Here is an 11233-nt window from a genome sequence, read left to right on the forward strand (position 1 = left end):
TGTTCCAAAGAATACTCCGGGTCTTCCACGTTGATTGTGGACGTGAAGAAAATTAATACAAAAGAGATGAATTGAAATGCCAAAATCAGTAAATGAGACAGGCATGTAGAGTCCATATCTGCCTGTGGTGTCCATAGGTCAGCACACTTTTACTAAATTTGAAGGTCCTTCAATATGCCAGCCCGCCACTTATGGACTGTCTCCTAGAGCAGTGGGTCTTAGTTTTCCATCTGATGGACCACTTACCTGTCTTTTCTTTAACCCTACCTTATATCTCCAAAAGTCTGCTCAGTGTTCACATTACTGATTAACTAGCTGTATTTTCATGAGCCACTGATAATCCCATATCAACCTTTTATAAAACTATAAAAATTGGATGTTCATGCATTTTCTGTGTATTTTTAAAGTCATTATTTGTGGCAGAAGCCTAGTGCGTGCTTTCAGTGACACTGAACACACTGCTATTTTATAGCAATTCAAATTGCTTTTAAAATAAAAAGGAGACAAAATCATTAGCTCTGTGTAGAGAATTGTTTTTCCCTGTGATGGTTTACTAGTTCAGAATAATGCATGCATCATAATGCAGTGTTGAGGGTAGCTTTTGGAAGTGCAAGTGTGACAGTTTTCAGATAGTGGAAACACTGCATACTGTTAGGAACTCAGTGGGAAGCAGTAACAGAAGCTCTCTGGTGCTGAACGAATGAATGAATGAATTTATTTTTTCTTTTTTACCTTGCAGGTGAAAAAGGTGTGAGGGTTGAACTCAATAAACCTTCTGATTCAATCACTAAAGACGTCTTATAGAGCCTTTGAGCCAGCAATAGCCCACTTCAACTACAATAATCATTGATGCTATTTGTTAACTTGTGAATATGAATAAATGGGATAAAGAAAAATAGACAACCAGTTGGCATTTTAATAAGGAAACAGAAACAACTTTTTTGTGTTGCATCATAAAGAAGATTTTGACTGTGTGGCTTTGTACTGCATGATTGACTCCAAACCTGTGATTGCTTATGGGAAGAATATAAGCTATCAACTGAAAATGGTATTTACATCTGGACATGAAATAAGTGCCCTAGGTAGAACTTCTTCATTCTTATATTTTGCCAGATCTGTCATCTAACTGAGTTCATTTCATCTCTCCCTTTTTTATATAGTCAAGTTTGAATTTGAAGTAATTTTTGTATGATCAGGTACAATTTATCAAAACTGAATTGAGAAAAAATTACAGCATTATTCCCCAAGATAGTATCAATCTATTTTTGTAAACTGCTTCGTACTATTAAATTTTGCTCTAAAAGACCTCTTAAAATGATTGTTGCCAGTGACTGATGATTAATTTTCTTTTTTACTTAAAAATAAGAAAAGGAGCACTTTAATTACCAACTGAAAAATCAGATTTTGTAGTCCTGTCTTAAACTAATTTGAACTCTTAAAGATTGCTGCTGTCATTTTTTTGACATCGTTAATAATGAAACATAACAGTAAAACCATCACCATTTACTACCAATAACTTTTAGTTCATGTTTTATAAGAAAAAAATACAATAAGCAGGTTTTATCTTTTAAGTTAAATTTTTTTAAAAACTAAAGTGACTGGCACTAAACAAACTTGAGGTTATCCTTAGCATCAAGTTCCCAAGATAAAGGGCTTTCTTATGCTTTTACGTGTATCCTATAGATGTAGAAGATAATGTCCTCTTTCCTAAGACTTTTCCTTTTGCTTCCCGTCAAGTTGCTTGTACTTCCAATTTTGCTGTTATGTTTTCTTCCTACTCCTATGACCCATCTGATCTGCAGATCAGAACCTTGTTTTTGTTGGATAGCATCAAGGGGAGACTGTGTGCATCGAGACTGAACTATGTTATTACAAACTTGCTCTTAGTGACTCCTCAGACCACTGCAAGGCGTTCCCCAAACGTGATGCTGGCCTCTTTATCAGTACTGAAAGATGTATGTTTAGCTTAAAAAAAAAATGAAGCGATAAACCAGATAATTTTATTTTTATGTTTTATGAGTTTTCTTTTTTACTTTTCAGAAAAAGAGAGAATATTACAAAATCACACAAGGCCTCCCAGACTTCTATTATTTAATGTATGAATTGGGATGGATGTCTTAGACTTCAATTTCCTAGGCTCTTTAGCAAAGCCCAAAGGGTGGTATCCATATTTTGCATGAATTATGGGTGTAAGACCTTGCCCACCTCAGTTTTCTATCTCTGTCCTTGATCTTCTTTGCCAAAATAATGTGAGCGTACAGAAATATTTCTATATATTTCAACTTATGACAGTTTTAGCATCTGTATAGTTTGTATTCATTAGAGACCTTTTCTATGGAAAGCTCAGTAATTTTTATTAAAAGATTGCTATTGTTCATGTAAAACATGAAAAAAAAATTGTTTAGTGAAACTGACAGTGTGGACTTAGGGTGGGATTAAATATTCAGTATTGTGATCTCACTTAGGAGAACTTCCAGGAGAAAATTATAGTTTATTGTTGTTTTTCCTTGCCCATGTTCAGTTTTGTTCCATTTCCTCTCCTTGTTCCAGATACTACAATGGAACATCTCTACAGTAAGTGCCTCTGCCAGCCCGACCTGGGAGTGCAAGTTGTCTTTGCCATCTGGCCTGCGGTGCAGTGCGCTGCATTAGGCCATAACTCAAAAGCGCTATCATTTTTAGGTCTGGTAGAAATTGCATTATGTTGATGGGAGGTTTGTTTGTCAAGGTGTACAGCAACAGGCTTTTTATCTGGGAGCCCCTGTGTCATTCAAATGTGTATCTCTGCAGTTGTGCAAAGTGTCAGATTCTATTGTCTGTGGGTTGTGCTTGCCACACAGGTCTTAAATTTTGTATTTTTTAGAAAAGTTTATATAATTTCTTGGAGATTATTGTGAAAGGATCAAGAAATCAGGATAGCCATTTCCTTAATATCCATTTAAAATCTGTTCTTTTCATGTTAGTGGGACCGTTAACTTGTCACCAAGCAGGAGTCTACTTAAAACAGAATTTAAAACTATTTGTGGCCTATATGTGTTTAATCCTGGTTAAAGGTAAAGCTTCTAACGCTGTTTTTATTCAACACATTAACCAGCTGTAAAACATAGACTTTTATCAACAGCAGGCAAAGAATTTCAGAATTCATATACAGATAGACTATAAAGTCATGTAATTTGAAAAGCAGTGTTTCATTATGACAGAGCTCTCAACTTGCTTGTAAAGCTAATCTAATTAAAAGGATGTATAAATGTTCTTGAAAAAATTATGGTTGTTATTTCCAGCTGTCTTTTTTTGTTTTTTAATCCTTTATCAGACACTGACTTTCTTAATGGGCCCTTCCATCAGATAATGTGCTTTTCTCTTACACATCTCTGGCTTAGTCCAGAACGTTTGGTATTACTTTTTATAAGTGAAACAAGAAAAAGAGAGAGAACAGTAAACATAGGAGTCCAACAATTTGAGAAACATCCTGGAGGTAACTGGACTGTCCATGGGATCCATGAGCCCGTGTTTGGATTCTCAACATTTGGCTTCTTGCCCTTTTAATAGGATTTTAAAAATTACTCTAACACTCGTGCTGTTGGACGTATCCGTATCACCCCTCTGCTGCAAAATGGAAGGGGCATTAGGCATTTATCTCTAATTGTCACAGGTGTCCTATGTGTGTATACAAGAAAGTGTAATTTGTGTGGTCATAGACTAAAATATAAGAGCTCTTATGATGTGTGATCAGTATACATGTTCATTTATCTCTTATTTAAAATTTTTTTTAGTTGGTGTTTTTGTTATTTTCCAGCCTATCTTAGGGCATTTGGAAATTGTACTGAAATATAGCTGGGTGGATTAAAGGAAAGGACAGATGAGTTAGAGATGAAGACTAATTAAATTAGGTAGTGTAGTAAAAAGAGCAAATTCTTTTCATGGTCTCCAGCAAGTAAATTTCACCTGAAATATGGCAATGCCTAAGGATATACCATTGGACCAATGATAGGTATAAAGGGCATGGCCTCATGAGCTGGAAAGAATTGTATACTTAGAAAACACATAAATATAAACCACTTCATGAGACAGGGAGAGCCTGAACAGCTGCAGGTAGCTAAAGCTCTTTATCGAATGGATAATTTTTGAACTCTGAACAAGGTGTCATATAGGTTATTGGATAAGGAGTTATTGGATAGGTCTTCCTTTCACTGAGATTAGGATTTTTTCTGCCAAAATTACTATATTTCTATGGTGTTCTATAAAATACTTATACATTTTTTTCTCAAAACATACAAAGGAGGCAGAGCAAACTTCATCTCCATTTATAATTAGAACAGGATCAGAAATGTGAGTTGTTCACAGTCGCATCGCTAGTACGTGGTCGAGAGCCAGGACTTGAACACAGGCTTTCCTTTTCTTGTTTAATTTTTTTAAAGTCAAAGTTATACACACACATGTAGCTAAGTCAACGTGTTCTATAAGGGTTAAGGAAAAATAGCTCCTTATGTTCTTCCCCCAAGAACAAATTTTGACTCATTTAAGTAATTCTTTGGGTATTTGCCTGATTAGTTCTAAATAACGTAATTACATCACTTCGTCTTGATTTTTCAGTGTTAAGACTTTAGTTACTAACTTCCCCACATGGAAGATAAGAATATAGGTCTCTCTCCGGCCCTCCTTCACCATCCCTACCATACATGTACAAGCACACTTCCATGTCCCCTGATCTTATATAATTATTTGTAACTTAGGTTAATAAACTATTTGTGCTATTCAAATCTGAGACACAGAATAAACCATGATGGCTTTTCTTCCACAACTGACTGTTTTCCTTAATGTCTTGATTTTTCTTTTTTTTTTCCCTGTGGCTTCCAACCTGCAGCAATCTGGAGTGGTTTCTGCCTGGGACACAGCTGTCTTCCTTAGATTCCCCTTCCCCATTGTTCTGGAGAACCCCATCACCACTCTTTGTGTTGGATCTCCTGTTTCCTGGATCATATATCTTCCTCTTTCTTGGTTTACTTCCTCAATCTGGTGGAGCATGTCCTTCAGTACTTCCTGTGAAAGAGTATGTGGGTGGTACATTTTCTGAGACCAGTGCCTTTGTTTTACCCTCACACTTAATTGGTAACTTGCCTGAGTTCAGAATTCTAGTTTGGAAATCATTTTCTTTAAGAATTTTTAAGGCATTGCCTCACTGGTTCTAGGTTCCATTGTGGATTCTGAGAAATGTGAAGCCATTCCTATTCCTAATTCTTTGAATGTAATCTTCTTTTTCTCTGTGGAAGCTCATAGAATTATTCTTTGTCCCCAGGGCTCTGTAGCTTTACAGTGTGCTTCAGTGTGTGCCTCTTCTCAGCCAGTATGCTAGGCATGCAAACTGTAAATGCACGCCCTACACTTGGTTTTCTTAAACCGTTACATTCGTTATTTCTCCTCTCTGTCTCTGCTCTTTCTGGAACTCCCGTTGTCAAGACAGTGCATCCACTGGGTTGAGCTTGTTACTTTCTTCTAGTTACTATGTCTCTTCTTGTCCTGTACTTGGAAGACATCTGTTTTCCACTTCTCCCAGCGAGGGTTTCGTGTCTGCTATCAGGTTTTTAATTTTCAAGAGTGTCTTCTGTTCGCTAAATTTTTTTTTAATATATAACAATCTGTTCTGTTTAGTGGATACAGTATTGAACCTTTTTTTCTACTTGTTTTAATTTTTGTCCTTCGTGTTAGGAGTTTTCCTTACATTCTATGTCTGGTAATTCTTGTTTGTATGTTCATATCTAAGGGGAAGTACTTGGGCTCCTGGTTTTCTAAGAAATATTGGCAGCTGCCTAAATCTGAATCTCTTTCATGATCTTCCCAGCACCATACAGACAGAAACAAAGTCATCTATAATATACCTGCAGTATAACTGTGAGTCACAGAAAAAGTTCAACTTCTGTGAAAGCAGAGAAATAAGCATCTGAAACTAGAACCAGAGTCAGCACTTATGAAACTAGAGCCCGCGTCAGAACTTATGGAAAGCAGAGTTAGGCAGAGACTATGGTAAAGGGATGAGGGCAATGAGCCCTAGCAGTGCAGTACACTGGGAAAAAAACAGACCCACCATGCGCGATGGAAATACTAATAGATCTGACCGCAGTGCATCAGAGCACTGGCCGTGGGGGCACCAAGAGGAAGTTTGAAAGTTCATGAGATTGAAGGTGGCCATTGGGCAAGGTACCATTTCTGGAAGAAGGGGAGATGTCTCCTGGAGGCTTCATGGTAAAGTGAAAGAAGGAAGCAAGGGTCTTATAGAAAAAAAAAATTACACAATCAGAAGAGACACCAACCTCATAAAGAAAGTGTCCCACTTCATAAAAGTGTCATTTCTGAGAAATACTGCATTTTACTGTACCGACAGAAGAAAACACTCTTGAATCAGAAACATGGTAAGCCACACAAACCCCTTGTCCCTGCCTACATAGAGCCAACTGTTTTTGCAAGTCAAGGAAAATAAGACCTTTCAAAATGAGCAGAAAAGGAAGACAACATCTATAAATACTACTATAAGAAGAAAACAAAATGAGAATCAACTACAGCTGATGAAAATTCTCTCAACCATAAGGCAGAAGAAAACTGCAACAATATCCAGTCTGAATTAAATATCCTTAAACAGGACTTTGTAGAAATAAAAATTAACACTTGAAATTAGAAATTCAAAATCTCAACAGAAATGAACCAAAAAAAAAAAAAAACCATCAAGAAGCTGTAAAACAAGAGTTGATGTAACTCAGCAAAAAAATTGAAAAAGAAAAAATTACCTCAAATTAAGATTAAATTATAACATGCCCAAGGAAGAATAGATTCAACCGAAAATATAATGAAGGGCCTAAAAAAAGTAGGAAAGCAGCCAAGAGTACAAAACAAAATAGTTACAAAGAGAAAGTAGAATGCATACACACACATACACACATGCACTGTGGTATGCTTATACAAGTAAATACTATACAGCAATGAGAATGAACAATCTGTAAATACATAATAGGGACGACCCCCACAGACATCATGTTAAGAAGCTAGACTCCACCCTCCCCTCGTGGATCCTGTGGAAGTGGCTATCTGAATATCTGGTGTTAATGCAACTGAACAAGTAAGTGTGGGTGCATCTTCGTGAGTTACTGGAAACCATTTATATATGTGTATGTATGTATATATATATACACATACATATTTATTTACCTATTGAATTATTTTAAATGTATACAAATACAGAAAAGAATCCTGTGAGGAATCTTTTGTAAAAAAACAAATACCCTCCCAGTGTCTTTCATGTAGATGCAGATTTTCATATATGTAGTTTGCAAGGAATGCTTATAACCTAGAATGATTTGGGTCTTAAAAGTATTCTAGCTTGAAAATACACAAACTTTGATTCTTCAGAGAAGTATGGAGAAGAGTCAGTGTTCAGTAAGGTGTTTTTGCAAAAGCAGTAACAGTGAAACTTGAGAAATGCCAAAAAAAAATAAAATAAAATAACGTAACAATGGAACTTGAGAAATGCTTAGCCATTTCATTCACTTAACATGGAGAATCTAAGAGGCTCTTATTTGTTCTATTAGACCTCTGATGTAGGGGCAAAGGACGTTATTTATGTCCTAGGAAGCTTTCAGACTAATCTAGACCCTATAGAGCAAAGTGTTAGACATATTCAAAGGAAGTGTACTATAATTTCAGAAATAGTATAAAAGTATATACGTCTTGCGTTGTCTAGAAGACTTCCCGTTGGGAATTACCATGTTTTGCCATATATGGGTACTGGTTTCTTGCAGAAGACTTGAGTATTATGTTAGTGTTGAGACTGAAAGGTGAAATGAGAACAAGTTTAGGGAGATTAAGGTGTCCTTGTTTGTTTGAACAAGCACACGTGCTTGGCCTCTTGTGTCCCCTCTCACAGAACTTAAGATCATAACCTATCTTTCCTTTCTATGAATCAGAACTGGCAATTGTTCCAGTTGTTGGCAAGTCTCTCTCTTGTTCATTGGCTTTGCTTTGCCCTGGAGTTTTTCAGAGAAATTGAACTTAACCAAGAGCACCACCTGGTGTTCAGTAAACAAGAGGGTAAATCTTTTGGTAGGTTTAGCACCAGTACTGAAGAAAGCAACAGCAAGCAGCTTGTTTCTGTATTACAATATACAACATTGTAAACTTTAAAAATGATATAGTTCCAGAGTCACTTAAGAAGATCAACTTTTTTACTTTTCATTTCAAAAGATATGTGATGATGAAGTATGTAATCAAATAACTTCTAACATTCCAGTGGAATGTTAGAAAAAATAGAAAGCCAGAGTTAATCTCCACATTGCATGCTTTTCTGTAAATTGCAACTCCTTAGGCAGTTTAATCTGTAATAATAATAGTAATGTTAAGAGTTTCACTTCATTTGGCGGATATGCTGCCAGTCAACAACTACAACAAATTGCTAAAAAGGCAATAATAGCCTCAAGGACAAAAAAATCCAGACAAAGAAAAACAGGAAACCATTGCCCCTCAATAAGGGTTAACAAACTACAGAAAGAAAAGAGCTCAGCCTTGTTCTCTGAGCAGCCCAGTAAGATGAGATTCTGCATGTGCCCCAGGCACAGGATCCTGCCAAGGTACTAAGTTTGCAGGAAGATACAGCAGCTGTTTCACTTTGACATTCTAATTCACTCTAAAATCCTATAAACTTTGAAAAAAATACACTCTCAGAGCTTTAGGACAATGAGACAGTATGAGAAGTTTTTTGTCGAATTTTCCCACCCACCTTAGAATTTCCAGTTGGGATACACATTTACAGTCTACAAAAGCAAAACAAAACTTTCTTAATTTAAAGTTAGTTTTACTAGATGATGTAGAACCTTACCTTTAAAAAACACCAAGTTTTTATAAAGTCTGCTCCCCTTGCCCCCTACGCCAGCTCCCCAAAATGAAGGGAAATAGCATTTAAAGGTTGACCCAGAATTACCAGCTCTGTTATCAGGGTAGGAAATTTGCTTTAAAAGAGAAAAACCTAAACCAACAGAACAGAAAACTATTTCTTTGGTATAAATGACTCAGATTTGGCAGTAACAAAAACCTTAGGATACAAGTTTTCTCAAAAGTTTCTAACACGGATTTAAGTGAAGGCTTATTTAATTCCAAATTTAAAATTAACTTCAATTTTCTTGCTAACATATTTCTAGCTCTCCTTAAAACTGACCAACTCTTGATTTTACCACCTAAATATTTCTCAAACCATCCTCTCTCCATCCCTGCCACTGCCCTTCTTCCTCCCATCTATGTTACCCACAGAGAATCCGTCAAAACACTTCTCTGATGTTCTCAACTGGCTTACATCTTCCAGTCCCCACTGCACCATCCTCACCTGAATCAGCAGATGTGTATCATCAGGGACCATTACGAACTAGACATAAAGTAGAGAACATGATTGATGGGGTCTCTGCCTTCAAAATTCTATTTAGCCAGATCTGTTCTGTCTGCAGTCTCTCCTTCTGCCATTTTACCCCTCACATTAAAATTTTTTACTCTATTCATTTGGAACAGCGTAGTTCTCCCAGTAGAACGTGCGAAGTCTATTCCCATGGCTTTTCTTGTGTTCCATCTTTTTGCAAGGTTCCTTCCATCCTTCTTTACCAGGCTAACGGGACTCAACTCGGATGTCGTCTCCTCCAGGGAACATCCCCTGAAGCCCTGGGCTGTGCTGATTGTCCTTAAGTTCCATAGCACCTAGCAGAAACCCATCATAGCACTTACTATACTGAAATTAATCTGCTTTTGTTTCACTCCCCAACTACGCTGAAAAGCTCCTGGAGGATATGGACTGTCTTATTTCATAGCCCCAGAACCTTGTACAGTTTTGGCTCAAAAAATGTTTAACTGCACATAATTTGTTAAATTGAATTAGACAAAATGATCCTCTATGCAACTATAATGGCATATATTCAACATAATACACATTTTAGTTATTTATCTATATTTATTAAATACTATTTTTTAACTTATTGCTTTAAGAACCATCAAAACTTTGAACAATCAACCAGACAGGCTAAAATACATCAAAACTTGTGAACAATCAACCAGACAGGCTAAAATGAAAAAGGCTGATATTAGTGTTAAGACTGTTGAACAATTGAAACTCATACACTGCTGGCAGGAGTGTAAACTGGCAGTATTTACTAATGCTAAACATAAATATGCCCTGTGACCCTGCAATTCCACTCCTGGGTATATGCCCAACAGAAATGAGTAAGAATGTTCTAGCAGCATTATTTATAATAGCCAGCCCCAAATTGGAAATAATTCAAATGTCCATTAATATTAGAAAGGATGAATACACTCTGGCATATTCACACAACAGAGCAGTGAGAAAGAACGAACTTCTGTTACACAGAACAAGGATACTACTTTATGAAGTTCAAACACAAGCTAAACTAACTTGTGGTGACAGATGAAAACAAGTGGTTAGCTTTGGAGGTTGTAGGTATTGACTGGGAAGAGGCCCAGGAGGAGGCCTTCTCTGGTAACTGAAATGTTCTCTAACTTGATCTGGGTAGTAGTCACACAAGAGAACACTATGTAAAATTTCACCCAGCTGCACACTTAAGATGTGTGCACCTTATGTATGTACAAGTCATGCTGCAACAAAGTTAAGAAAAAACAAAACTTGTGAACTAAAGTCTTGGGGATATGCCGTCATGCTGGAGGTACAGCCATGAGACAAAAAGTAAATTGATAAAAGTATCTTTGTCCCTTTGCTATAACATGGAAAAGAATATTTTTAAAAATAAATATACTTTTTAAAATGCACAAATGGTATTTTTTATTAAAATTGTTTCAACTTTGGCTTAAAGTCCATAATACTGTTTCCAGATAATGTTCCACTGTTACATAAATTAGGCAACTTTGTTATGTTATATATACCAGTTATTTAGCACCGAGTTTTAACCACTCATTTTGCTAAATTTTGAGAAAACAGTTCATCTCTGGCCTACACATGGCTATTTGTTACTACTAATATTCCAAAAGAAATTTACCTTACTATACTCCTTATCTACTTTAACCTAAAATCTGCTGCAACCTTTTAGTGAAATGGAGAAATAAAATTCTTTAAAATATAGAAAATGTACTTCCTGTTAAGATTTTGAAAAAAAAAAATCAAAAACCCTGAGTACCCTAAAACAACTAATATACTTTGTACTCTAGATTGTGTTTTTGGTCAATATATCTGACACTATGA

The 11233-nt window shown here is 36.2% G+C and overlaps 1 protein-coding gene across 1 annotated transcript in view; it reads left to right on the forward strand.

Annotated features, from left to right (window-relative positions):
• Positions 1–11034, forward strand: part of EGLN1 (egl-9 family hypoxia inducible factor 1) — a 63990-nt gene extending 52956 nt beyond the window's left edge. Inside the window, exon 5 of the mRNA XM_004432502.3 lies at positions 740–11034. Within this exon, the coding sequence (XP_004432559.2) occupies positions 740–804 (65 nt within the window). The 3' untranslated portion in view covers positions 805–11034. The remainder of the gene's footprint in view (positions 1–739) is intronic.
• The last annotated feature ends 199 nt before the right edge of the window (positions 11035–11233 follow it).

The sequence above is a fragment of the Ceratotherium simum genome, chromosome 6, assembly GCF_057802395.1.
Source record: "Ceratotherium simum simum isolate JZ-2026a chromosome 6, ASM5780239v1, whole genome shotgun sequence".
NCBI lineage: Eukaryota > Metazoa > Chordata > Mammalia > Perissodactyla > Rhinocerotidae > Ceratotherium > Ceratotherium simum.